This window comes from Trematosphaeria pertusa, assembly GCF_010094035.1.
Source record: "Trematosphaeria pertusa strain CBS 122368 unplaced genomic scaffold BU26scaffold_10, whole genome shotgun sequence".
NCBI lineage: Eukaryota > Fungi > Ascomycota > Dothideomycetes > Pleosporales > Trematosphaeriaceae > Trematosphaeria > Trematosphaeria pertusa.
In genome coordinates, this window is record NW_022987221.1 from 133,665 (window position 1) to 160,431 (window position 26,767).

A 26,767-nucleotide genomic window follows, 5' to 3' on the forward strand; every position below is an offset into this window, starting at 1 on the left:
GTTTCCTTGACGCTAAGCCCTCTGAATATCTCGTGAGTCGACACCTATCCCGTGCGTTTCTCTGAGCCGTCGGTGAGCGGGGAGTGCGTCATCGCGTACTTGCATTCACGTTTTCCTGGGTCGGTTGGATGGTCTGGTTGATTAGCAGATTGCAAGTGAGAACGGGGCTTTCCAAGAATCACACTCTACCGAGCCGGCAGAACACGTCGAGCCATCTAACAGCTGCGTGGTGTTGAGCCTAGGTGTTGTTTAGTCTTCAGGTTGCTCGTGCGCCGTGACGCGATCGGGCCGCGCTAATGACTAATCACCGTGCCGCGCCACGATTGGCCAAAAGCCATCTGGCATTTCCGACGTCACCCACGAGTCGCGCCCACGATAGCTGTCGCGAATTCAGGCATTATGGCCTCCGCAAGCTTCTCCTGGGACACCATCGGTCCCTTTTTCGTGTGGCAGTTCCTCATTCCCCTGGTAACCCCCTCGTCTCCTCACTGTCGACCCCGCTAATGCCTCCAGGCCGCCGGATGGGTCCAGAGCATCCTCTACTCCATCTTCATCCGCGCCGGCGACCCCAAGCCCACCCCCGGCTCTCCGCGCTTCGTTCGGCACCGCCGGCAGATCCTCATCGCTATCTACCTCGCCTACTTCGCTTTCACAATCTACGAGGTGGACTTCAACTTGCAGAAGTCGAGCAATGCGTACAACGAGCTGGGCGTGCCGATCGACGTGGACGACGGCGGGCTGCAGTCACGGTTTAGGAGGCTGACGATACGCTTCCACCCGGATAAAGTGGGCCCCGGGGTGGACAGGGAAAAAGCCAACAGCTACTACATACACCTTAAGCATGCAAGAGATATTATTCTGGATCCGGCGAAGCGTTTTGCGTACGATCGCTTTGGGCCAGATATCTTTCAGCAGTGTAGGCAGTGCTTGACGGTCAAGGAGTTTACGGATAATGCGCTGCTCACGGCGCTGGGGACGTATGGGGCACTCCTCGTCTTTCTCTTAGGGGCGAATGCACTAGGATTCCTCAAGGACGGCGCGTATTGGCGATATCTCGCTATCCTTGCAGTCGCGACGTTCGACCTGCGTACAGCGATGCGACCGGATCATCCAGCATTTCTCACCAAGTGGCTGAACCCGCTGATGGCGTCGCTGCGCCTCCGGCCGCCCTACCTCCCCTTTCAGGTCACCATCATCGTAAAGAAAGCCTCCATATCCGCGGCGCAGTTCCTCGGTCTTCTGATCCCGCTCTACCGTAATGATCCGCAGAGGCCCGCCAAGGCATCCGACGATTCCGAAGACGCGCGCCACAAGCAAATCGACCGCCTCGACGCTGTGGTCCAAAGCTCGGCCATGGAATCGTCGCGTCTGCTGGAGCTCGAGAGCACACCGTTTAGGGAGAATGAGCATGCGAAGAGTGAGCTAAGAGCGGCGCTGAAGAAGTACATGTTGCAGAATGTGGTCCATCAGGAGAAGGAGGTGCGAAACGCGATTGGGCAGAGCATAATGCGGCGGCGGGCGGGTGTGCCGCATGGGGCGCAGGGGAATAGATGAGATACCCATTCAATTGTAACTTTCGATACGAGGAGGCACATTCTTGCATCCGAGCATTGTGAACAGGTTTTTCACATGTTCTTTTAACGTGTACAGGGTATCGACTTTCATAATCCAACGTGTTGACCATGCCAAGCAAGACTTTGCAACACGCAGCATCATAATCCCCGGTCGTACGTATCACTAAGCTTAGCATCACAGGGGCAGGCTTCGGGGTGATAAGCGTTTGATTCGGTTCTGGCTATGTACGGGCGTCGTGCCAGCCCTAAAGACCGGCGGGTATCGATGCGCGAAGCGTAAAAGCGGGGAAAGGCGGATGACCAGAAATTCTGGCGGGTATCTAGTCTAACTTGCGACAGAAATCCAGTAAGCACAAGTGCACTGAACGCAAGGAACATAGTCGCGCGGGATGGGACCACGGGACACACACAAAGCACACGGCGACAGCCATGGGCAACAAAAACAAAGAAAAAACTCTAATCGCGCAACTGGACTGGAGGCCAACATAATCCCCCGGACAGAGCCGTCGGACGCACAAACAAAGAAAAGGCCCCAATGACGCAAGTGGACTGAACGCAAGCAACAAACTCCCCGGGACAGAGCCGTGGAGCACATAAAAGCACATGGCAATAGCCATGGGCAACAAAAACAAAGACAGAAAACAAAGAGGAGGCACATCACTTCAGTAACGTGTGCGCAGATAAGCCCCCGAGAAACATCGCTCCGAGTGGGTAACTGCGGGTGGATCATTCGGGCCGCGTGGCTTGGGACAATGAGGTAGTTATGTACCTCAGTCTCGTTGATTTGCTCGTGGAGCTGCGGTGGTACGACCACGTCGACTCTGAGATGGAGCGATTCGGGCTTCGTATAACTGTCGGTGATTAAACCTCGTTGGTTCTCCAGGAAGCGGATCGAGGTTCGACTGCGGAGCAGGTTCGGGAGTGTGTGTTTCGTTTGGTGCGGGCGTGGTACTGGCTATAGCCGCTGGTGGCTCACTCGATAGTGAGCGTGCGTTGCGATAGTGCAGTTCTGGGCGTCGCTGAAAAGTGACTGGTTCGGTTGATGTTGGCGGTGGTGCTCGCCCCGCTGTTCGTGGCATCGGAGGGACGGTGGATGTATCGGGAATATCGTCTGAGTAATCGGTATCGGAAGAGGCATCGCTATCCATGATTGATCTCAATATCGTGGATATGGAACGGGCATCATGAGGCCGTGGAGGTGGCGGAGACGGTATCCAGCAGGAGCGGGTCGACGCTCGAGACTGACGCGCTGGTGGCGGAGATGGCAGCGACGGAGGTGGTATCGGGCCCGAGCGAGCGGGCGCTTGATACTGACGCGGTCGTGAGATAGACGGAGGCGGCGGAGGCTGTATCTGGCTCGAACGAGCCGGCGCTTGATAGGGAGGCGCTGGCGGGTATGAGCGATCGGGGTTGTTGTTGCGGGAAAGGCGGTTGATACGATACAGGCGCCTGGGGCAATGGATAGCTCGGGCATGATACTGGCGCATACGGGGTGTATGGCCAGTATCCATGCGGTTGGTGATGCAGAGGCTGGGACGGAGCATGCGGTTGATATGCTCCCGTCACGTATCCAGTCGACTGAGCAACGGTGAGCCGCATTTCGTCCTCATCAAGTTATCGCCGTAGGAAAGACGCTAGCGGCGGTCCGAGCCGAGCGTGCGAAGAAAATGTCGACCGGACCTCGAGAATGTTAAGAGTTCAGCGCCGTCTTCATTAGGCGTCGTGTCCGCCTTCAGCCCACTAAAGTCATGCCAACAGATCCACAAATCGAGCAAGTGACATCGTGGAGAGCCTCCAACTCGTCTTCGGCGCCCTCGCCCCATAGCATATTCCCACCGTACTTGTAGCCCCAAATATTTCTGCATCCCCCTCTTCCCACCGGCCTAATGGAAGATCTCGGGAAAGTAATGTTGTAGCTGGAGACCTTCAACGCCTTTTTAGCTGCGGAAGGAAAACGTAAACCAGCTCGAAGGTGTCTAGGAGAGCGCATCCGCTAAAGAGCGAATCAAGAGCGGGCAGTGGCCGGAGGCGGGAGAGTAAAGAAGCATACCGAGGCGAAAGTTCATCCCCAGCATATCCTAACAGTTAACCCTTAACCCCACGCTACGATTCATAATCTCTAGCTCCGCTTAATCTTCTACTTCTCCTTAAATCTTCGCACTTCTGCCTGTGTTAGCTCTGGATAGGGTATTAAGGAGCTAAATGTAATAGCAGCCGGTAATACATTAGAAGAGAACCGTACCAAGCTCTTAAGACTTTCGTCAGCGGCCCGTTATCCAATAACCCGATGGACTCCACGATACCCTTTACCATGCCGACTCTCTTTACAGGATAACATCCCACCGGCGTGTAAAGGCACGAGGATGCGGAAAGATGACAGCACGCTAGATGCGTCGGGCTTCTAGCGTGGAGGCCCGGACATCATGGCGGCCATGGGATTCCCAACACGTCCGCGGAAAAGGATGCCTTGGCGCTGCGCATCCGGCATCGAGGAAGACTTCCGAGGCCATCAACCATGGCTCCATGATACCTGTTCTCCTAATTTTGGCATCTTTTGAGCCCTTTTGTGCGTAGTCAGCATGACCTCTATACGTTGCTGCTAGACAGGTAGCGAAGACACAGCTGTTTGATATATTACAGAAATCGCCATCCGGAAACCAACTATTCTTCCATGCGGATGGCTATCCAACTGGATTGCTAGAGACGACGAAAGGTGCAGGCGACCTTGAAGCCCACGGTTGCCGCTATATGAAACGCAACTGGTATGAGAGTTCCTACCTCATTAGTAACGCTATCTTTCCACGGTACTATCGCAAGCTACGCGAACTGAAGCTCGCCGATCTTTACATCGACGACGACCGGCTGAGGTCATTCGTGGCCACCCAAAGCGATACCTTGGTAGACTTCGACATGTTGAGCATCAAGCTTACATGCGGTTCCTGGACCAAAATCTTCAGTACGCTGCGAACAGCGATATATCTGGAGGGTCTCCGGCTTGCTGGACTATATCAGAAGTCACGAAAAGGCGCCATACTTCGAGTTGGAGCATATTATCCCCGCCTGCCGTACTATCAAGTAGTCGTATTAGGTGCTGCTGCAATCGATACATTCCTAAACGAATCGATGGGAACAGTGCAGCTCCACCGTCGTCAGCATGATTACTGGGAGATAGAGATGTTCGCCATTCCTAACGTAAGCGTTTCCGTCGATCCCCCGACTACGCTTGCATAATTCCTCTCCTGCGAGTAGCTGATGTCGGATTTACGGATTGGGGGCCTTTGGGGTTCGTAATGCACTCTTATAGGTCGAATCAGATAAGCAGTTCCCATTAGGTAGCCTTCCGTTACGAACCAATCAAACTTTCAGAACGTTCCATCCATATTGGGAGACCTTTTGGAGGTTTTGCTGATGTATACATCACGTGACAAATGTGGAGCATGCCCAGTCGCTGCTTCGCCAAAAAAGCTTCGAGCTAGGCTGGATGTTTTTCTCCTGAGCTACTGGAATGGCTATGGGATTGTGTCTTGGTTGAACTGGAGTTGCTACCCTGCTCTCGAGCTTCCTTCGAGCGTGCGAGGTGCAAGATGGGTCCATGTAACATCTTACCCAGTAGGCATCTTGCTTGGAGCGGATAATATCCAGAACTGATGAGAAGACTGAGAAACATTGAATCTCTGCTGCATTGTTCGGATCGGACTCCAGTAACTTCACAATGAGGTCGAAAGTCCCATCAGTTACTCGGTGAGGCAGCGGGCCTTTCACAATGCAATCGAGGTCCAGTAGAGGGTTCGATACCCGTAGTGACTACGCGATGTTCAATCACAGCGAACGCCTCGTCGGCTATACGTTGCATAAAACGGAGACTTTGCCTCTTCCCACAGTTCCCCACTCCAGTCTAAAGCAACCCCTGACATGGACGCACAGCAACCGACAGAGGAAACACAGGCTGCCGAGACGGCATGGGAAAACGAGTTCATCTCCCGGTGGATCGACCGCCTCAAACATACATACTCCTTCCAAAGCCACGACAAAGACCCGAAGTGTCCATTCGGCGCCGCCATGATGTCCTTCCAACACTTCACCACCCGTATCATCCTGGCCCTTGAAGCCCGCGATCCCGGGATTGTCAATATGACCAAGTGTGGCTACCTGCGTCTCATCTATTCCCGCCTCCCTAGCTTCCACAACTTACAGGGGTTCCATGCGTGGGTTGCAGATGCTGTACTGAAGCATCCGCAGCGCCGGAATATGAAGCAGCACCAGTGGCTTGCGATAGTGGACTATGAGCGCCTAGGGGGAGGGCTGTTGCGGAAGTGCAAGATGGCGTTTGTTGAGCTGAATAGGTGGTTCAGGGAGGTGAGTAAGCCGGAGAACCTGGTGCGGGATCCGGATCAACTGTACTTGTTTCGGCGCGCGAATGGCCTGAAGGCTGTCAAGACTGACCGGGTCGGCGACTGGGAGCATCAGGAATGCCAAGTGTGTACAGAGGAGTTCGAGCGCCCTGATACGATTGAAGGTGAGCGCACTCCCCAGCGAGCGCCGTGCGGACACGTCCTCTGCAAGGCCTGTTTCAAGAACTGGCTCGAGCAGTCGAAAGGACGGTACACGTGTCCCCTCTGCCGCGCCTGTCTCGTATGCGGCGAAAACAACTGTATCTTCCATAGCATCCGACGCGAGCCTACCACTCCCATGCCAATGCCCGATGTCCTCCGAATTATCCGGGGGCGATCGGAGGAGCTACTCCACGGTTTGGCACCGAGTCGGTACTGGGTTCTCCGCGAGACGACGCGCTATCACCGTGTCTGTATTCGGTTCTATAACCGGGTATTGGATCGGGACGGGGCAGATGTGGATGATCCGGTGTATCAGCATTACCAGCAGCGTAGGGATGAACATTGGGATACGATGAAAGGAGAGATTCTGGGTGAGCGCATGGTGCCTGCTGGACGGGACGAGGCTAGGAGGCGAGTATGAACGGTGGAATGGTGATCGCGGACGGTGGCGTTGCTTCCGACGAGACTTCGCTGGAAGAAGCGCAAGAGTCTGAGCCTCGCAGCACATAAGCTGATTGGCATCTAACAAGACCAAGCGTCGACATCCGCCTTATATGAATGAAAACGAAATGTTCTCCAGGGTAATTGGGAACCCTTAACGTAATTCAAAATGAAGTACTCGTCCTCTTTATTTCTGGTGCTGTACATATGATATGCTGGTATGCTTTTTGTAACGAGGTTGAACGAATTAATGACTGCGCGCATGTGGCTGTGCGAGGATCTGATCCGGCGAAAAGTCCTTCATGATATACTGACGCAGCCGGTCAGATTCATCAGCGCCGTACAGAATAGAACGAGACGGCTCTATTTGCCACATTTGGAGTGCTGAGCTCGAAAGGCGGGATTTGAAGTTCTCTTCGGAAACTATCATGCGTCGTCCGAAAGTGCAGCATCCGTCAGCAATTCAAGTCTCCTTAGAACTACTTCGCCTTTCTACAAAGTGTCACTCGAAGAGTCCACGCGCAGCTGCATCATTCGCCGCGGTTGCCGAGAGGGATTTGTGAACCTGTGATGATCAGTTATTAGTCGGAGATGCATGAGTCCGGCCGCGATTTGCTCTTACCCACACCTTAGCACTGCCAGACAAGAAGGCTCACGGCACGATGATCTGCAAATAAGTCTGTGATGCCTATCGCCTAGCGCGATGCGAAGTTGCAATCAATGGTAGTGGCTTACTCGGCGGGCATCATGCGTTACAGCGCGCAGAACTCCGTCGTAAAACTATCGCCTGAAACGAGGCGCGCTGGCTGCCAAACTCCCTCCTCTGCATTCACAGGCCCCAGAGCATCACAGCTTGTCCCTATCAGATTGTGCGCTTGTTGCAATCGAGAGTACTTTCTGGACGGAGGTTATGTGTGCCAAAGGCCTGCTGCTTCCAAATCGGGTTTCACGTGGAGTAACCTCCCGGCGACTAATAATCCAATGTCCGACAAAAAATGTCAGCACTTAATGTTCTCATCACCAAGGACTACCCCTGGCTGAATTACCTCGCGCCAAATCGAGAGGACTCAGGACGGGATGGAAGAAGCAGGACTCCTGGCATAAGCGGAGGGCTATTCTATGACTACAACGTCCTTAGGGTCACTCGTAGAACTCTAATTTTTGCTCGGAGTGGAGATTGTTGACGGAAACCGAGTTGTTAGCAGAAATGGAGGAAGGTAAATGCGTGTTGGTTTGTTATTGTTTTGTTGGCGAATTTCAAGGTGAATTCCTGCCGGCATCTGAATTCTTGCTCTTGAATACTTGCCGGAACCTGTATACTTGCCGGAAGCTGAATTGTTGCCAGAAAGCTGAATTGTTGCCAGAAAGCTGAATTATCGCCGGAAAGCTAAATAATTGCCAGAAAGCTGGATTATTGCCGGAAAGCTTCATACTTGACAGGAATCGAAATCTTGAAGGCACTAAATGATGGGGTAGCAATAGAGCCCAAGTTTACCGTCATCCTGCTCCCACCGTGTAGCATTCCACGGGAACCAGTGCTGACGGGGTGGAGGCATTTTGGACGGAGCGTAGACGGCTTTGCGAGCTTGCGAAGCCCGGAGGATGGGGTTAACAGGTGGGGTTTTCTTCGCTGGGCGCACATGTTCCTCTGGGTTGGTACGAGACCTGGCAAGGAGGTCATGGTCTGAAGCTGGCGCGGACGACGACGCTCACACTAAATTTAGCTTAATTTTTAGCTCACAGGAAAGCGTGTCGGGCCAACGCACCTGTCTTGCCTTACTGGCGTGAAGGTATCTATAATATGCCATGCGAAGCACCCGTACGACCCTCCAGCTCCGCATTGTTCAATCGATTCCGCATCTTCATCCTGTGTTCCCTATCGTCTCTGAGGCTGTCCAACCAATACTCTTATGACAGCACACGAGCGACGTTGATGAAACCTTTGTCCGACCCTTCGGCGGGGTTGTGGGTGCACTGGCGGCAGGTGCGTGGGGCCGGTATCACGATGGTACTCTGGTGTCAGGAATTCAGAGTGATGGAAACAACCAGGAACACCGACCACATTTCCCTCACTCTTGCCTTCCGGACGCCATTACCATCGCAGCGGTCTCGAGTGGGGACTTCTTGTTAAGCCCTTTCGCTTCTCGTGGCAATGTCGAGGCCCATATCTCCGAATACGACATCCTCCCATTCCTCCTTCGTCGGCCAGGAATTCTCGAACAACCTCCTCAGCGATCTCGCACCGCTCCTCACCCTATTCGGCGAGCAAGTGACGAAGCAGTTCCTTAGTATGTCTATGGGCTGGGCCGACAACATCCTCCTCTCTCTCGGGCCTCTGGGGATAATGACAATCCTGGTCAGCACGATTCGAGTCAGCGGAGTGAAGCGTCTGAAAACTATTGTCGGGAGAGCGCGCGAAAGCAAAGCCACTGCGGAAGCTGAACTCCTTTCGTCAACCTCCCATGAGGTGTGCGAAATGTGGGATGATCAGCAAGTCGTGCGCACGTTCGGATCTCCCAAGACACTTCAGATCGTTATCACCCACGAGAAGTCGGGACTCATTGCTCGAAATCTGAAGGATGCATACTTGGACGGGTATCTGGTGGATACGCGTGGGCGTAAGCTCTCAAGCGATGAACTGGAGGAACTAGGCGAAGCTCCCAACCTTACGCTGAATGCTCCTGGGTCCACTGTCTCAAACGTCGAATTATGGGCATGGGTGCTCGTGGGAACAGTAGCTCAGCTGAGCGCGGTCGTATTCCCCGGAGTCATGCAGTACCGTTGGGGTTGGAGAGTTGCGTCGTACGGTTATCCCTGCTACCTACTAGGCACCGTTACGCTCATCGCAGGGCTTACGCTCTGCTCAAGAACCATTGAAGGCAGCACAACAGAGCTTAACTTCGTTCCTAACCCCGAAAGGAGTCCCAATGCAAATTATCATGCTCCAACGACCAACGTCTGTGGGCGAGCAACACTTTGACCAGTACGTCTCCGTCTGCGCACCCGGAGAGCCTCAAATCCGAGTGTCGAGGTTGAACAAGAAGGACTATAGGTAGGAAGTGATGTCCCGCCGCCAAATTCATGCTCGAGGTAATTGATAAATGACCAGGAAACTCTCCGCCGTCGCAACATTTACGGCATTTGCTGGTTGTGTGTGCCAGTTCATCGGACTGCGAGCAATTCATTGGTCGGCAACGATATTGTCCTTGGGAATGACGCTTCTCATGACCTGCGTTCGGGCTTGGGTACGAAGGGGACTGGCTTCAGAACCCCGCTACATCCGTCTCCCCAGAGGACGGGGCCGCCTGGCTTGCGATCTTCATTGACAGCCAATTCGACCTTGCAGGCGCCGAAGGACTTATTAACCTAGACTTTCCGGAATGCTCACATTCTTTGGACGATTGGACGTACGCCTCCCAGTCGTTCAACTTGGTCACAGGAACCTTCGGACTCATGCTGGACAACAGAGGTCTTTGGGGTTACACCTGGAATCCGGGCAAGAGTGAGGCAAGGGGGATTGCAACAGCTTCCCTTGCCAATCGTGAGATCGACCTTCTGATTACCCTGCAAAGGCTGCTTGCCCCACGGGCCGAAGATTTCGGAATCGCTCGACAATTGAAAGCGACTCTAGAGGCCGTCGTAAACCGCTTGTGCACAGATCCGTCTGTCCATTGGAAAGGTGAGTACCCACTGGGGGATGATCTATCATGGGACGTCCATCTCGTGCAAAGGATTCCAAAGGAGTTGATCCCAGCTCGGTTTCACGGCCAGCTAGGAAGCGAGAGCGATTTCAGGGTGCTGAGGAGGTACAAGATGAAATTTAAGTCTCCTTGCGTTTACTCTTCAAAATATCAGAGGCTTTGGATACTGGACCCCGGGATCGACGGATTTGATGCGGGGGAGCAAATCTGCGCATCGTTGACTCTTTGGGCTAGCGGTGCTCGTGCTAGCCATGCAGGTAAGAATAGTCTGCTCTCTTCCCGCCTTCGGCATTCGGCCTTCGCCCAAGCTCCTCTTTACGCATTCACACTAGGGTAGAGAGCTAAGGAGCTGAAACTCGTTCAAGCTAATTGAAACGACACAGGTCTCTCCGTGAAGCCATTTTTGCGGGTTGTCGGATCGAACTCGTCGCCGGGAATAGCCTTCAGCTGGCTTAATAAATGGCTAAATCTCCAAGTGCTTGTTTGCCCGAGCCCTTACGGGATGCAAGTAGGGCGCTCCACCGAGACCAGACAGAACCTATTCCAAGAATATCCAGTTTTTGGTAGCCGTTACTCCAGCCTATACAAGCATATCGCGGATGAACACGAACGACTGCCGCCAGCGGCCCAAGACCTGGCGTGGCAGAAGGGAGATGGTGACACGGACTTCGCTGTCTTCTCCAGCCGGAGCCTCCAAGTGGAACATGCGCTCGAGATCTTCTCAACCTTCATGACCGCGTTGGCCCCCCTTATCCACTGGAAAGGCCATGGCGAGACGTCTGAGATAATTAAATCTCTTGTCGAGGAGCTGATGGTGCTCGCCCCTGCCCTGTTTCCAGACGAGAAGGCGGCAAAAATCATGCTCATTCCGGCGATTCTAGAGCACTTACACCCTCACGGAGAGTGACGTGTGGATTCCGATTGCAGTTCATGAAGAGCGTCCGGCGCGTGTGTTCGGGGGTGCTTCATGGGGGCGGAGGAAAAACTTCGGCGCGTTGCGAGCGCGTTCGGTGGGCGCAATTTCGGCGTATTGTCGCGATGGGTTTCCTGTGTACTGTCATTGAGAAAGCCATAACCGCCGTTATCACCATAGCCGGCGTCGTGGAGCCGTAGGTGGAATACAGTTGGTGCTGGGATCTCGCTCGCGTGTTGACAGGGACAAATGCTTAGCTAAGCGCTGATTCAGCACCAGACGCTCTCAAAGGCGGGATAGGTGATTGGCGACTCTCGTGGCCGGCTGCATGGCTCTATCCACGTTGAAAGCATAGGTTGAAAAGGGTACATGTATACTTCTGTAGATAGTTGCTATCCACATCAACTTCCTCCACCTCCACCTCCGCCTCCACCGCCACCACCACCACTTCCTCCTCCCCCATCGGCCGCACCCCCTCCATCCCCACCCGGTCTCGAATCGCCGCCAACAGCACTTCCAATGCTCGCCGCGAGCTCCACCACATTTCCTACGGTGCTCGCAGCCTCATGCGCCTTGACAAGCGTCCCATGCACCGCTCCATCACCCGGCGGGCCCTTCTTCACCTCAAAATCCGTCGCCCGCCAATACCTCATCCTCCCCAGATCTGTCTTCCGCGCCGCATCTTCGCTAATCTTAAATCCCTCTGGGTCCCTCCGCTTCTGCTTCCTAAGTGTATGCAGTTCCCAATCCTTCAGGATCTGGAGTGTGGCTACCACGAGCGCGGGATCCACGGTCGGCGAGCGGATGTAGAGGGCTTCGTCGGGGAGGCTGACAAGGGTGAAAGAGCAGGTGCTTTTAACAGAGGTACTAGATAGGCGGCAGTTTTCGCATATGTCGTGGTCGACGCACGACTTGCATTTCCAGCGGAGGCCACGGATGGGAGACGCGCCGCAGCCGTGGCAAGAACTGCCTGCGTGCACTTCGTTGTAGTCGATGAAGCCGTCCCAGTACGTGTGGTCCGCGACGATCTCGCCGTAGAGGGGATCGTGCTGGCCGTATGTGGACGAAAAGAGCGCATGTCGTATGGTATCGTACCTTGAGCCGTTCGCAGAACTGAGCGGCGCATGGGCAACCCACATGTACAGACGGCCGTCCGGGCCCACAAAGCGCAGGCTGTCGTAGTTTGCCGCGTGGACGTAGGTGGTGATGAGGTCCTTTTCGGTCGGTGGAGTAAGCAGCTCGCTTTTCCGAATGCCGGTATCGAGGTCCATTCGTAGGTTGTATATCCAGCTCCCTGGATGCGACTTGGTGATCTTGTCCTTTCTGGGCGAAGGTGTCATGGTCCAGGAGAACCGCGGATCCCGGTAACTGCCACCTTTCGACTTGAAGCCGAAGGCGAACGCGGGCGGACCCGGTGCTCTTGCTTTCCCGGAGCGCGTAGTACGCCACTCTCTTGAAACCGGGATGTCCAACCAGTCTGCTTTGGGAGCGTGGACGAAAGATCCATACAATGTCGAGACTGCGGGAGGAAGAGCCCATTGCGGCGGGTAGGGCACCTGCCTGTGTCGCTCCAGGTATGCTGATAGGGACACGGGATCCTTTGGCGCCGGAGGGAGATGAGCTGTTGGATGTGGTATTGGTGTAAATGAAGTTGGTGACGCTCGAGGAATGGAAACGGGACGTGGGCCTGCAACAACCTCTGGAAAATCGTTTCTTGGAAGCGGTATTGGCGCGGATGAAGCCGGTGAAGCTGGTGAAGCCGGCGATTTTGCGAGAAAGGAAACAGGCCGCGGTCCTTCCACGACTTCTGGGAGCAGGCTGACGCTGGATTCATGCGGGAACGGGCCTGTAGGAGCAAGTGGCGATACACTTTGAGAATGCACTCGTGTCTGCGCAGGCTGGTATGGTTGACCTTGGGGGATCTGGGGACTAGGACTCGGAGACGCTCGTAGAGAATACTGCGATGCGCGATTGCTCAAATTGCTGCTCGACCTCCGTCTCGCCTCTTCTAGTTCCATCTGCGACAGCTTGCGTGCAAGCATCTCATCTTCGTTCAACTGCTGCTGCGGTGTTGATGTTGGTGGCGCTGGGGGAAGCGGCGCGGGGAGTTCAGCGACGACGGAAGTGGTTGCCGTCGTCCCGTAATGCGGTTGCACATAGTCCGCTGGGGAATGTTGTCCCTGATACTGGTAGTTGTGGGGATGGCTTTGCGAGTATCGGTTGTCTGGATACGGCGCTGCTGTCTGTTGGTATGGCTGGCCGGCGAATCCTAGGTACGGGTACTGCTGGTTGGGATTAGGCGACGACATGGCTACCCAAAGCGACGGAAACTTCGGTTGGAGCTCCAAACACAGGTGTAAGAGGATAAAGAGAATTGTAGAAAGTCGGGAAGACGTCAGTGGAAGGATTCGGCCCCCATCGCACGAGAAAGGCTGTGCCACACGCGATCTGAAACGGTGTGGCTTGTGCTACGCCCTTGGAAGGTTTGATTTGCCAACGCTACACGCAACTTGGAACCGTTTTTGGATGAACGAGCCTTGCCCCAAGTCTTACGATAGCCTGTTGTGGAGCAGCAATTTCGTAGCCTCAACGAGCTCTGCTTGGGGCCGAGGATGAGGCTGGGGGCCTTAAGATCACCAGAGTGACGTCAGCCGCGTGAATTGAGATCGATTGTATGGAGATCTGAGAGCATGGAGATTTGCCCTTTGAGAAGGAAAAGAAGAGGTATCAGCGCAGGAAGTGCTGTCGGCGAGGATGGGCTCGGCTGCTCGCCCTGGATACAGCCACTTTACGCGTGTCGATGGAACGAGGAGGGTTGGTCTGTAGATCAAGAAACCCGAGAGCAAGAACGAATTGCTGCTCAGAGAATGAAAGGATCGCGAGCTCTTCGCAATCATGAAGCGAGTCGTCGGAGCGCCCGCATTGGCCCGAGCCCTGGAGAAGTTAGAGTCACATGGTCTCGGCTAGCGGCTCGGCGTCGGCCGATCATTTCATCCGAAGTCAGTTGGGCCTCACGAGTAACGACACACCCTTCACCACGGACTTGCCCGTTCGATGGCCAACATGTGGACAGATTCTTTCGGCACCGCAGCCCGCAATTTTTGAATGGACCACGTCGGCTGCAAGCGGCCAATGACAAATGGCGGATTTGCCGTCTTCTCCACTCGCTCTCCAACCGCCCCCGCTCGATGACTCTCGCTCCCAATCGGCCCGATGACCGACACTCATTCAAGCCGTCTGGAAGCTTGCAAAATCACACTTCGCGGTTCCAGGTCGACCTCCACCCCCCAAGATGCCGCCGAAACGGACGTGGTCGCAAACGAACGATACCAATGGACCTGGAACGTCGATGTCGCCAACAGCGCTACCCCGGTCCTCGGAGCTTAGCGCAGATATGTCGGCCTTCGCTCCGACTATTTCGCGGAAAGTGAAGGCTTGCGCGGCGTGCAGGAAGCAGAAGGTTGGGGTTTCGCAAAGAAGTCCGTGACAGGACGAGAGGATAGCTAACTGGTGTACAGATCAAATGCATCATGGATGACGGGCCGCCATGTAAACGGTGTACTGAGCGGAACTTATCCTGTGTGCTTAATAAGAGTCTGCAGACTTTGATTGAGGAACGTTCACAGTAAGTATAGCATTGCGAATACGCCCTTTCTCAAACGGCATAGAAATCGGTCTATGCCGCATATTTAAGTGCTTCCGAGCAGTTAACCGATGCCACTTCTGCTCTAGGGTGGTCTTCGTGGCTAGCATGCCATCATTCCATGCTAATGAAGTTAGGTGGAAGAATACCGTCATCAGCGACCTCGGTCATATCCATTCCGCCTTAGAGCAGGTGCTGGGAAGACTGTCTCTCCCCACACTTCCTCCACTGCAAACGAACGCTTCGCAGCATATTGAGGCCTCGCCTCATGAAGATGTCTTCGAGCGAGAAGAACCAGGACCGTCGTGCGACAATTCGCCTCGCGTCTCTCCCAGGGACGACGCCGTACCTCATGTGCCCATCGAGTCGCTCTATCAAATTACGAGACTAAGAGCCCTCCGTTCCGACGATGCGGGGGATGAATCACAACTATCCCCCACTGCTGCTCCAACCCACCCGGTGAACGACTTCATCTCACATGGCCTTGTCAGCTTCGAAGATGCCGAACGTCTCGTCAATCTGTATCTGAATAGGATAGACCATTTTATGTATATGATTGGGGGCGGCAAGTATCGAGATCTCGAGAGTCTGCGCCGTGGCTCGCCAATCCTGACTGCCTGCATATGTGCGGTTGCGGCTCTCCACGATCCAATGAGCAACCACCTCTACGGGGTCTGCAAGCGCGAGTTTCAGCGGCTTATGGCAGCCTCTATGTTCGATCGGCGCGTTGATCGCGATCACATGCGCGCGATTTGCATTGGAAGCTACTGGCTTCACGACCTCTCGTGGACACTCTCCGGCTATGCGATTCGGCGAGCCACCGAAGTCAATCTGAGCAGCAGCTACCACCGTGTACTGGCGAACAACAGCGAAGAAGCCATGGAATGTATGCGGATATGGTATGTTCTGTATATCTGCGACCATCATCTCTCCATCCTGTACGGCAGGCCCTCTATTGTGCGCGAAGACGCGTCAATATCCGGCTGGGAAGAGCTCATGAGGACTTCAGTCTTCACCGAGTCCGATAAGAGGCTGGTCAGTCAAATGGCTTTACTGATTATCATGAGCAACGTTCGTGAGCTCTTCGGACCCGACATCGGCGAGCCAGTACCGAAGGCTTTTGCGTCGCAGTTGACGAATTTCGGTCGCCAGATCGACCAGTGGATGGGCTATTGGACTACAGAGCTACTCAGTATGCTACCATCCTGTGTCGAGATCGCCCAGCGCTGACCGCAGCAGAGCTGCACCAATTCATAGGCGAATTCCCCACCAAGGGCGTCATACTACATCACCACCTTGCAAAGCTTCATCTCCACTCCCATGTCTTCCGTGGCCTAAAAGGCGCACCGGTGCCGTCCTACTTCCAAGAGAGCGCATCAGCAGCCGTCAGTGCTGCGAGATCCACCATCGAAATGCTACTGAACGATTACGACATACGCGAAAGCCTCGTGGGAATACCGCATTATCTCCACTCCATGATCGCCTTCGCCTGCGTCTTCCTGGTCAAGATCGCTACTCAGCACAGCGGACAATATATTGAAGACACCATCGTGTACGACTTGACGACCAAGGCGGTGCAGCAATTCCGATCGACCGCCGTCGGAAAGTGGCATCTCGTGCATCTTATGGCTGACGGGCTGGAGAAGATGGCTTTCTCTAAGATTAGGAGCCCCTCCGATACCACCCACCCGCGCATAGCCAATGGCGTGAGTCCGTCCGGCCTCCATTATGTGCAGTCGGCCAACACTACGCTTCCACTAGCGACAAACGGCAACGAACTATACGGAGGCGACTTGACGGGCAGCAGCTTTGAGAATGACTTCAATCTTGGAACGTCTTCGTTTCTCCACTTCGGGTCAGGAGATTTTGATTTCAACTTCACTGGGTTCGGCATTTGAGAACGGTAACACTCCTTTCCGCGGGGACTCCTTCCATCTCGTATATCGCCGTCCACAAGCTGTGCAGCCAACGTCCACATTCACCGAGGTCCGAGTAACTCGCCAGCCATGGAAGGGTTGCCGAGGACGCGTCCGAACTCGAGTCTAGAGTACTCGCTTTTAGTGAGGCAATACAATCTACTGCTGCTGTGAAAAAGGCTATTACCTGCTTTTTCCTCGCACGGGGCGATCTCGCTATATAAGGATCGTCCCCTCTCGACAACTCTATCGACACCCAACTGCGCAGCCCAAACCCGACTGGAGTTAGCTTCGACGTCACCGCAGTCTACCACTTCTTCCTATCACAATATATCGGCATACCAAACCCTCGAAACCGCTCAACAAGGAGAGGTTCAAGCACTCATCTATTGCCTCAAAGGAAGTCTTAATATACCGGACTCGAGCGTATCCTACCATGACGGATCCAGCGATGTATCCAGGCCTGGCTATCCTGCCGACCGAACTCGTAAGCCATATCAGCATGTTTCTAGAAGCCGAGGACTTCGGCTCCCTCCGGTTGACGTGCAAGGTTCTCTACCAGCAGACACTCTAAGATGCTTCTGTCCGCTATATAAGATTGAGTGAACCCGAGGTCTGGCTTTCATTCTCCGGTCTATCAGTTTTCCTCCATCTCACCAAGATCCCGGAATTTCGAGATAAGATCGAGCGTATCGAACTACATCGACCTCACATGACGGATGACAACGATCTGTCGGACTACGAGAGGTATCTGCGACAAGAAGCGGAGGATGCCTTTATCTATTCAACCGAGGCACGGGATCTCCTTGCAGAGATCTTCCGAAACCTGAGAAATGCAAAAGCCTTGATATCTATAGAACCGTGGTTTGAAGGATACGATACCGTCTTAGGCGCCCTGACGAAAGCTCAATTTCCGCGGAAGCTGGTAATCCTGCGCATGTACCCACGAAATATGGCCGTCGACCCCGGCTACCAAGCTTTGGTTGAGAATCTCGCCCTATATTCTCCACACATCAAGGGGCTATTGTTGCTCGAGGTTGAACAAGGTCCGCCCAGAGAATCAGGGGCCAATATCAAGGAGATACTGAAAGAGAACAAGGAAGGATTCCACATCAAGAACTTCCGTTCTAGCGATTCAAATCCAGGATTCTCGCAGTTAGTCTCAGCCAGTCGAGGGATGGAGGAGCTATGTCTGTTCGGGTGCTGTGGGGCTGCGCCATGCCTCCGGATTTGCCATGGCTGTGAAGACCTGTTTGTCACGAACTTCGCCAAGACCCTTCATCCTCACCTCTCAACGCTCTTGCTCTGCAGCATCTACATCAGCGGCAGCCAGCTCCGGCGATTTCTCAAGCTCCACGATGCCACACTTCAGCACATCGAAATCTATAGCGTAACACTGACGGATATGTCGTGGAAGTTTGTTGCACGAGGGCTGATGAAGATGTCTAGTCTCCAGGTCCTGGAGATCGATGGCCGCATCTATCAGAAGGGTGCGGAAGCACATCCTGTGCGTCGCCCAACCACCTACGTGGCCTTGCGTCAGGAAACATATTGCTATTGGAAGGTTCAGGGACAGGAGAATCTGCGTCACTTTTTGGGCGAATTCATCAAATACTTCCAGACTCATCCACCTGTTCGACTTAATATGCCGCATGTTCGACGTACTGCGCCCAATTATTACGAACCTGTCTTATTCTCTATTCCCGGTGTTACCACGTCGATGCTTGGCTCCGAGGATGCTTCCAGCACGTCGTCATAAGCGGGCGCATCTATGCAGCGCAATAGGTCACGGTAAGAGTCCGCTCAGGGGAGTGCAATGCAAGCAAAGGCTGATTACTACCTGAAGGCCTCGACGAGCCCCCCCAATGTCCACTTCTCTATTTCACAACGAATTAACATGGAGGCGACCAAGGTACGCCACCTGATGGAGGCTCATGCCAACGCATACTTCAACCCAAAGACACGAATTATTAGGAAGCCCAGTCTGCAAGAAGTTTGTACAACGGCGCCAGAAACGCGTGTGGTCTCACCAAGCCCACATCATTCTATTCATCCAATCTCTCGAATCTCCGCGCGGCACGCTTTCCTTCATCACCGCGATGAAGCTTGTCTAGATAGTCCTTGAAGTCCTTGGACATCTCCACCACTGACTTCAAGTGCTCATCCGTCAGAAGGATCTTTCCCTCTGAATCTTTCTTCGCCTCATACTCTGCAAGTGCGACTGCCGTTTGGAACGCTGATACATGTTAGCGCCCGTAAATAAATCAAGACATATTACTCTGCTTCCTCACCGTTTCTAATCTCTCGGCCGTTCCATTTAACGGCCCTCAACTCGCTACCATCGAGATACTCTTTCGCGATTGCGTTCAGCCTCACGTAATCTCCCCGCTCTTTCTCCAGCTTGTCAATGAATGTTTGCCACACTTTCCGCCTGCTGACATCGTCAAAGTCTGGGTAGTAGAGCTGGACGTGGATTCTCGAGATGAATGCGTCGTCGAAGAAGCCCACGCGGTTCGTCGTTAGGAAGAGGATACCTTCGTAGAATTCCAAAGCACGCAGGAACCCTTGAAGATCATGTCAGTCAGTCTTTGGTGAGCTCTATTGGATGTGGTGGCTTACCGGCCACGAGACTGTTGCGCGTTAGGTCCGCTGTCGACCGGCGCTCCATAAATACGTCTGCTTCGTCGATCAGCAGTACCGAGCCCCACCGCCTAGCTCGCTTGAAGTGCATGGTTAGATTCATTTCTACCTCAACCGGATTGGTACCGATGTCGCTGCTGGTCAACACCATGAGAGGTCGGCTGGTATAGGCGGCAATGCACTCTGAAGCAATTAGGATGGAGGAAGCTTCTGAAGGACGCATCAAGGCTCACCGGCCGTGCATGTCTGCAAAGGTAGCAGTTCACTTAGCGGATGTCTTAGATAAGGGGAGGGCACACTCTAGCATGTCTTAAGACTTTACCTGCTAGAGGCCCTTAGGGGGAGCTTTCCGCAGTTGAAGTCTGAGACACGCTGGAGTGTGTACCGCGACCGACGTACCTTACCCACTCCCGGCTTTCCATGTAAGAGGAATATCAGGCCGTTCCCCTTTCCCTTGACAAAGTCTGCTGACCAGTGCTCTTCCTTCAGCCCTTCCCCGAATTGATTGACGCGAGCAAAGCTTTTCGCTAGGGCCTTGAGCGTCTTCAATCTCTTTTCTTCCATCACCAAGTTATCGATAAGCTCCTCCTCAAAGTCTGGTTGAGTGAACCCCCCAACCGGAAGAAGCTCTGCTTTCGAATCAGTGGAGGGGAATAAGTTCTTGTTCTGTATGTGCTTACCCCAATGCCGTGTTTTGAACACATAGGCCCACATATTCTTTGGGAGCAGAAAAAGCTGATCGTCTTTCAGGTCGGTGGCTAGTTTGGGATAGATGTTTTCGAAGAGCACCCCACTACTGTTCGCATTTGGGGCTCTTCTGCGACTACAAACTGTGCAACTGCAACCGGGGATTGAGGCGCGATTGTCAACATCGGTGTCCATCAACTGCGGAATGAAGCGGTCGTTTGCACCGTATAGTTCGTCTATGTCCACCATCACAAGACCGTCAACCTAGAACTACGGTTAGTCTTCTCTTCCTTCCTTCTCGTGGATAAGGATTATTGCTTACTTCGGTGTGTGGGAATTCTTTTGTTTTGCCCTTGAAGTACTTGCACTGTTTCTTAAGAAGACCCCAGTACAACTTCCCTTGCTCGATTATCGTCTCCACGTCCTCTTCGCGGGGCCGGGTCCTCAGGTCCACGGACCTCGTCTTCTCGACTACCTCTCCTTCCCACTTGGTAAACGACATGCTCCATTTTCGGCGACCAATTACGCTGCCATCGTAATCCAGGGACCAGTAGTAGAGCTGCCAGGTAGTCGCTGGTGTTACAAAGTGGCCCCCAGAGAGAGAGTGCACTACTCCTGCGTAGTATTCATTCGAGGTTCCCGCATGTGCAACAATGGTGTTTCCGGGCTTCAAGTTTATCCAAAACCCTTCATAGCTCACGTACCCGCGTCGGTTCCTGGCCCGTTCTTCTTCCACCGCCGGCATGATATGCTCATCGAGGAATTCTAGAAGGACACACAGATCCTCGTATGCGTCCTTCTCTCGGTGACAGAGCTCTTCGGGCGAGTCTACGCTAACTCTTTCTCTATACTCCACCAACTCGTCGTAGTGATGCACGAGAACCGCATAGGGGTAGTCGATCTTAATGATATCGCTCGCAAGATCCTGACTGGGATAGAATTGGACGACTGAACGAAGAGCATGCGCGATTGCTCCAGACAGGATGCGCATACTGCGCGATGGTGCGGCTGACGTGTAGCGTTGCTCCGTGTCTTTCTCGTTCTCTTGGATGGCCGCCTTCTTGTTGGACTTGAACGTGGTGACAACTTCGAAGGCTGGCTTCGGACCTGAGGCAACGGTCTCTTCCTCTAGGTTTGGTCCCGATGTTTCATACTGGTGAAGCACCTCGTTTTCTTTGCTGACATATTGGACGCGGAATCTGATGCGCTTGTTCGCTGCCGGCTTAGGCCCATCCTCCAAGTTCCCTTCGGCGGCTGATATGCCCTCCCATTCGGGACTCGTCGACTGCGTCGTTGTGTTAGTGAGGACGCCGTCGGACTCCATGGCGGTTTCGACCCTGAGGCTGAGAATGTTGTCGCATTGGTGTGGTCGGCACCCACGGAGCTGATATATGTACGAGTTTCAGCCTCGTCCGGCCCCCACAAGCTAGCTGCCGTCATCAACGCACACATGTTCCAAATGGGCTAGTGCACAAGCGAAGCGCGAACTCGAAGCCAATGAGACATAAGTGCAACCCATCCTTACATTGCAGAGCGCGATCGCTTGGCTAAGAGCATAGCCCACTGAGGCGGAGTCAGCGTGCTTCTAGGCAGCCTGATGCACCCGGCGATCCAGCCCAGACGAATTGAGCTGCAATAACAGCCCAAGGATTCGTGAAGCTCTTCATCAACCCACTGTTCGAAAAATTCCTTCGAGATATACGAGCACGATACAACTTCTTCAAAGGGCCAGAAACGATGGAGGATGAGACAGTGACTAGACAAGTAGTCCGAGTCTACAGCTTTCAGGCCGAAGAACGACTACCAGCCGAGAGCGAGGCGCATGTCTTAGCCCGTGTTCTTTCAGATAAAGAGCCTTCCTTGGAGAATATAACGGAACCATGGCGCAGGTTCTTCGAGCCTTGGGAATCCGATGAGCATGAGAGGTATGAGCAAAGCGGTGGCATCGCGTCCAGCGGAACAATTTAACCGGTGATCAGCGACCCTATCACGAACGTTCTCTCCGTCGAGGCCGCGAAGCTTCAAGAGCAATGGTTCCTGTTCCAGAAGTTCATTCCAAAGGAGGAGCAAATCGACGTTCGGAACTCTGAGCCGACGATCGACGGAGTCATCAAAATGGTAGCGACCGTAAGCAAGGCATGGCAGGCAAAGCGCGAGAAGGGGAAGCGAGGTAAGGCAACGGGCCTCTTCCATCGCTTATGTGGTACACTGGACGCGCATAGTTCCATGTTGGAAGTCGTCCCGAAAGGAAATGAGTATGCTTCACTCTTCGCCGGGACCATCATCTCCATCATCAGGGCGAGCGTCAACCACGAGCACATTGCGGAGGATTTAGCGAGTGCCCTCTGCGCCATAAGCGAAAATGTAGCGGAATGCGAGGTCGAACTCGAGCTTTTCAAGACGGAAGCTATGATGCGCGCCGTCGCGGATCTATATGCACATATCTTCCTCTTCCTCTCCGACACACTGGGCTGGTACCTTAGGAAACGGCGTAAACGACTCGTCGATTCGTTCAACGAGAAATTCTTCGACCATTTCGAGACCGAAATCGATAACATTAAACGTAAATCCGAGAGCATCAGGAGGAAGGCTGCGCAGAATATGGCAGCAGAGCAGAGGGTGACCCGGCTGACAGTGGAGGAGACAGGAAGAGATCTGAGGCTAGGGTTACAGGGGATCATGAGGGAGCAAGCCGAGACGAAGTACGCGGCGCAGCAGATGCGCACCCAGATGCAGAGGGAGAGAGCCGAGTGGCAGGAGGAGAAGAAGCACTTGGCGAGCTTGCACGCCAACCTGCTGACTTTCCTGACTGACGCCGTGCAGTCACATGGCCTTCAAGGTAAGAGCACTTCCACTATGTGAATGCGGCCGCTTCAGAAATTCACTCCCACAGAATTGTCTTTGCTCCGCCCAAGCATCGCAGGCGCTCCAAACACCGTCCAACGCGTCCTCCCTGGCCTCGATATAGCGTCAATTACCCGCGAGAAGGTCATGCTTAACTCTGCATGCCTGGAGGATTTCTTCCACCGGGATCGCGTCCGTCTGCCCTGCGATCATTTTGCGCCTGTGAAGGTCAATCCGGAGGCTCTAGCTCGTCTTGCGGAATGGAGCACCGCGACCGACTCCGACGTCCTCTGCCTCGCCGGCCCAGATATCGAGACGGATGAGCTGGAGAACTCGATGACTATGCTGGCAGCTAGGTTCGTCGACTTCGCGGCACGATCGAATGTGCCCGTAATGTCGTATTTCTGCGAACTTCGAAGAGGTCAGAAGAACAGACCGGGGAATACAGCAGAAATGCAGGGCGCGATCGAGTTAGTGTATGCGCTCATCAGGCAAACGATCGAACTTCTTCCTCTAGAGCTCAAAGAGAACGACTCGGACCTCTCGGGGGAACGCTTTCAGCAGCTGGACGGATCCGCGGCATCCCTGGGAGACGCTATTGCACTGCTCAATGAGCTCTGTAAGCAACTTCCCGGGAAAGTGTTTTGCGTTATCGACGGGCTGCAGTGGCTAGACGACAAGAGCACGGATACATTCCTAGCCCGGTTCGCTCATCAACTACGAGAAGCGGGGATGAAGGTCCTCTTTACGACGACAGGGCAGTCAAGAGCCTTGTTGGACTGCCTCTCCAGAGGAGAACTGTCCCTGTATGATGGACCAGAGAATCGAAGCGGAGGGGCACCATGGGAACTAGATGATGTCGTTGAGTTCTGAGCAGGATACTGACGTACTTTTTGACTTCCCGTGTTCATAGAACGGTTTAATTCAGCATATGGGGCCAATGATATCAACTAGGATGACGTGGGATCCAGATCTAGCCTACGTATGTTCTTGGTGGCCCATGTGGTTTATGCCGCCGCTCAAGTGTCGCTCCAGGCGTTGTCCACTAGGCGCACCTCCCCCTCGCGCCATCGCCACCATCGACAAGATCTCATCTTTATGAAAGTATCCCCGAACCTTGTGAGTCGACGAAACGCTTGTCGCGAGCACTTTTACCACCGCGGGAACGCTCTTGTCAAATGTAGCGCGCAGCACACATTCAAGGGCTTGAAGCATACCAGCCCTCGTTTCGTCCCGCTCGTAGTAGCCGATGCCATCAATCAAGCAGAAAACAGTGACGGCTTTGGGTAGCCGACGAAGCAGGCATATGAAAAAACTACAGAGGGCGTTGAGATCGCCGCTCTGCACCTCGTTGAGACTGACTTCGTAATGGATGTGACGCGTATCGAGGTGTTGTTGGCAGAGTAGTAGTTGCGCGATTAGACTCTTCACCATGGCTGTGCCTCCGAAAGATGCGCCGTCTCTCTTTTCCACGTGACGGCCACAGAAGAAGACGAGCGAAATGAAGTTCTCTTTGCGCTGGAGATGTTGGCTCAGTGTCGAACAAAAGAGAGAGAGAGGAGAGACGTATTGGGTTCCACCGAAGTCGCTGTGCACGAGCAGCTTGGTTGATGTAGGCGCAATGATCCAGTTATTGAACTGATGTGTCCGGACCACCTGTTCCGCTCGTGCGCGGTCCTTGCTCGGAAACCGCTCTCTCCGTTCTTCGATGAACTGCATATCCTCGATGTCCAGGCTGGAGATGTTGAGCAGGCGCCAGAGCTCTTGTGGGTTGATGTACCATTCTGTCACCGGAGCGGGAGGGATATGAGTTATCATTGAAGGCCCTGGTGCAGGTGTGCAGCTCCGCAAATGCTCGCGTTCAACCATCAACGTGGAGATCTCGCGTCTGACGGCTGTAAGCTGGTCTGGTCGCCGACATTAGCATACTCCAGCAATGGAATATCTCTAGGTTACCTTGGTGCCGTCTCTCATCCTGCGCACGCCCTATTTCATAGCGCCGGCATTGCATATCAAACAGGTCCTTTATCGAGTTTATGCCTTCACCTATCTCCACGATACCTTCCTCAGTCTTTAGGACTACTTCCTTGACTTCAACCACGTTCCTGTTGGTCTCCAGTCCTTGATGAATCTGCTTCTCTTGTCTCCTCATGAGCTCTTGTTGCGCTCGGCGCATTTCATTCCACGCTAAGAAGGCAAAGCTCGTCAGTCTCTTGCAGGACCGAGATCAAGTGTAGTCTTACCTCGAAGCGTGTTCTCGAAAACCCACCGTATATTACCCATGGACGAGTTTCTCGCTTTGTGAATAAGAGTCCAGCTTGAAGCCTTCATAGCAGCGAGGCTCTCCAGGATGCTATTCTGATACTCTTCTCCTTTGAAGACAGCCTATCCCAATTTCTTCTCTGTAAGGACGAATTAGCCAAGAATGCAATCGTTCGCAATAGTCCGGAGGCTGACATACGGGCTCCTTTGATATAGAACCCAATGACCTGCTCCATGGCTGCTAGTACACAAGTGACCACGTCCACTGCAGCTTTTCGGATATTCTCATCCTAGGGAAACGTTGCGAGGAAGAATTCAACATCTTGGAAGATGGCTTCCAGGTCTTCAAAGCCGCTAAGGATCTGTCCGCGAACGCTCGATGCTCGTTGGGCTGCCTGCAACTACGTCAGCATACGCGAGCCTTTGAACCTTATGGGGTTACCTCTAGCAGGAATTGAACTGTGTTAAGAACCGGGGAGACATAGTCTAGATTCGGAACCACGCGCATTGTCTGCATTACGGGTTGGGTGTTATCGACGGCTTTGCGTCTGATCTTCCTCGCCCATCCGCTCACTCCAGTCTCCTTCGTATAAAACTCTCGAGCAGCCTCAAGCTGCAACTGCACATCTTCCAACTTCCACCTATCGCGAATGCTATACCCAGACTCTACTCGATTCTTGGGCTCCTCGTATTGAGCCTTGAATTTGCGCATGGGAAGGAAGCTGCGTGTGGAAGAGGGTGATGTTGCGCTGCACGCCAAGGAGTACTGGGACAAGAATAAAGACGGTCGATGGAACGGACGGCAAATCAGAAATGCCTGTCACACCGCACTCGCGCTCGCCGAATTTGAGGCTCAAGGCGGAAGCCACAAGACCGTTCACAACCCAAACGCGGAAGTCCACCTCCAGGATAAGCATTTCAGAACCGTCTCGGGCGCGTATTTGGACTTCATAAAGTATCTTAAGGAGATATATGGCACGTCCGCCGAGGAAAAAGCGCAAGAACAAGGTATCAGAGCGAGGGAAAGCGATGTTCGCTCTATAGCTAAAGATCATGCGAAGTTCGCCTCTGGCCAGCTGCCGGCCGCCGGCGGGTCCGCTGGTTCGCACTCGTATTGCATCGACAACCCCGTCCCGTACCGGCACAGCCGCAGGCTACAAGTTCAAGATTCCCTAACCAGTATATGCCCCAGCCGGATCAGTTCAGCCAGCATTGGAGCGTTTCCCCTGGAATGGCTGGTCAGCACTATCCGACGATGCCAGATGCCTCAAACGGGGAACGCCTGTTTCAGCAGCAGCCTCGTTCGTCTGGCCCGACGCCGTCAGTACCCAGCGTGGATCAAGCGGGAGTATTCCAAGAAACAGTGAGCGACCAGTACAGCATGTTGGACCACCAGCGCCCGGATATCGGAAACATGTGGCCTTCCGCGCCCAGGCACGCGTAGTCGGAGTGAGGAGCGATTCCAAAGATGGTTTCCTCTCTGACTTCCAAGGCATAGGGGCAAGAAGTGGAATGCATGATGGAGATGAAGATGGTGATGATGATGCGACGAGCTTGATGGCCTGAACAGGAGAGAACGAGTGGAGTGGGGCT

At 53.8% G+C, this 26,767-nt stretch overlaps 12 protein-coding genes across 12 annotated transcripts; 7 read left to right on the forward strand and 5 right to left on the reverse strand.

The window, feature by feature from the left end:
* The first annotated feature begins 368 nt into the window (after positions 1-368).
* BU26DRAFT_460213 (uncharacterized protein) lies at positions 369-1,561 on the forward strand. Its single transcript, XM_033825029.1, has 2 exons — positions 369-468; positions 514-1,561. The coding sequence occupies exons 1-2, from the start codon at positions 400-402 to the stop codon at positions 1,552-1,554; spliced, it is 1,110 nt and encodes a 369-aa protein (XP_033681420.1). The 5' UTR covers positions 369-399; the 3' UTR covers positions 1,555-1,561.
* A 580-nt stretch (positions 1,562-2,141) lies between these two features.
* BU26DRAFT_576179 (uncharacterized protein) lies at positions 2,142-3,173 on the reverse strand (the record flags this gene model as incomplete). The annotated part of the gene is made up of 2 exons (XM_033834371.1): positions 2,142-2,714; positions 2,821-3,173. 2 exons carry the CDS (start codon positions 3,171-3,173, stop codon positions 2,345-2,347), a joined length of 723 nt encoding a protein of 240 aa, XP_033681421.1. The 3' UTR covers positions 2,142-2,344.
* A 2,313-nt stretch (positions 3,174-5,486) lies between these two features.
* Positions 5,487-6,548, forward strand: BU26DRAFT_507024 (uncharacterized protein; the record flags this gene model as incomplete). The annotated part of the gene is made up of 1 exon (XM_033826968.1): positions 5,487-6,548. One exon carries the CDS (start codon positions 5,487-5,489, stop codon positions 6,546-6,548), a length of 1,062 nt encoding a protein of 353 aa, XP_033681422.1.
* Positions 6,549-8,720: 2,172 nt separating this feature from the next.
* BU26DRAFT_532275 (uncharacterized protein) lies at positions 8,721-9,624 on the forward strand (the record flags this gene model as incomplete). The annotated part of the gene is made up of 2 exons (XM_033831089.1): positions 8,721-9,524; positions 9,580-9,624. 2 exons carry the CDS (start codon positions 8,721-8,723, stop codon positions 9,622-9,624), a joined length of 849 nt encoding a protein of 282 aa, XP_033681423.1.
* A 1,959-nt stretch (positions 9,625-11,583) lies between these two features.
* BU26DRAFT_487551 (uncharacterized protein) lies at positions 11,584-12,525 on the reverse strand (the record flags this gene model as incomplete). Its single annotated transcript, XM_033825949.1, has 2 exons — positions 11,584-12,010; positions 12,128-12,525. 2 exons carry the CDS (start codon positions 12,520-12,522, stop codon positions 11,584-11,586), a joined length of 822 nt encoding a protein of 273 aa, XP_033681424.1.
* A 2,187-nt stretch (positions 12,526-14,712) lies between these two features.
* BU26DRAFT_430675 (uncharacterized protein) lies at positions 14,713-16,723 on the forward strand (the record flags this gene model as incomplete). Its single annotated transcript, XM_033823897.1, has 3 exons — positions 14,713-14,807; positions 14,963-16,017; positions 16,065-16,723. 3 exons carry the CDS (start codon positions 14,713-14,715, stop codon positions 16,721-16,723), a joined length of 1,809 nt encoding a protein of 602 aa, XP_033681425.1.
* A 454-nt stretch (positions 16,724-17,177) lies between these two features.
* Positions 17,178-18,500, forward strand: BU26DRAFT_566802 (uncharacterized protein; the record flags this gene model as incomplete). The annotated part of the gene is made up of 2 exons (XM_033833574.1): positions 17,178-17,291; positions 17,355-18,500. The coding sequence occupies 2 exons, from the start codon at positions 17,178-17,180 to the stop codon at positions 18,498-18,500; spliced, it is 1,260 nt and encodes a 419-aa protein (XP_033681426.1).
* Positions 18,501-18,786: 286 nt separating this feature from the next.
* On the reverse strand, positions 18,787-21,392 carry BU26DRAFT_566803 (P-loop containing nucleoside triphosphate hydrolase protein; the record flags this gene model as incomplete). Its single annotated transcript, XM_033833575.1, has 7 exons — positions 18,787-18,977; positions 19,033-19,305; positions 19,361-19,564; positions 19,615-19,627; positions 19,781-20,010; positions 20,062-20,332; positions 20,391-21,392. 7 exons carry the CDS (start codon positions 21,390-21,392, stop codon positions 18,787-18,789), a joined length of 2,184 nt encoding a protein of 727 aa, XP_033681427.1.
* A 17-nt stretch (positions 21,393-21,409) lies between these two features.
* On the forward strand, positions 21,410-23,887 carry BU26DRAFT_520899 (uncharacterized protein). The gene is made up of 3 exons (XM_033829400.1): positions 21,410-21,993; positions 22,048-22,907; positions 22,962-23,887. Exons 1-3 carry the CDS (start codon positions 21,806-21,808, stop codon positions 23,783-23,785), a joined length of 1,872 nt encoding a protein of 623 aa, XP_033681428.1. The 5' UTR covers positions 21,410-21,805; the 3' UTR covers positions 23,786-23,887.
* On the reverse strand, positions 23,838-25,593 carry BU26DRAFT_45231 (uncharacterized protein). Its single transcript, XM_033824790.1, has 4 exons — positions 25,374-25,593; positions 25,156-25,314; positions 24,869-25,099; positions 23,838-24,819 (listed from the first exon to the last, which is right to left on the reverse strand). The coding sequence occupies exons 2-4, from the start codon at positions 25,241-25,243 to the stop codon at positions 23,891-23,893; spliced, it is 1,248 nt and encodes a 415-aa protein (XP_033681429.1). The 5' UTR covers positions 25,244-25,314; positions 25,374-25,593; the 3' UTR covers positions 23,838-23,890.
* On the reverse strand, positions 25,465-25,682 carry BU26DRAFT_566806 (uncharacterized protein; the record flags this gene model as incomplete). The annotated part of the gene is made up of 2 exons (XM_033833576.1): positions 25,465-25,569; positions 25,617-25,682. The coding sequence occupies 2 exons, from the start codon at positions 25,680-25,682 to the stop codon at positions 25,465-25,467; spliced, it is 171 nt and encodes a 56-aa protein (XP_033681430.1).
* Positions 25,564-26,742, forward strand: BU26DRAFT_45439 (uncharacterized protein). Its single transcript, XM_033824859.1, has one exon. It carries the CDS (start codon positions 25,885-25,887, stop codon positions 26,539-26,541), a length of 657 nt encoding a protein of 218 aa, XP_033681431.1. The 5' UTR covers positions 25,564-25,884; the 3' UTR covers positions 26,542-26,742.
* The last annotated feature ends 25 nt before the right edge of the window (positions 26,743-26,767 follow it).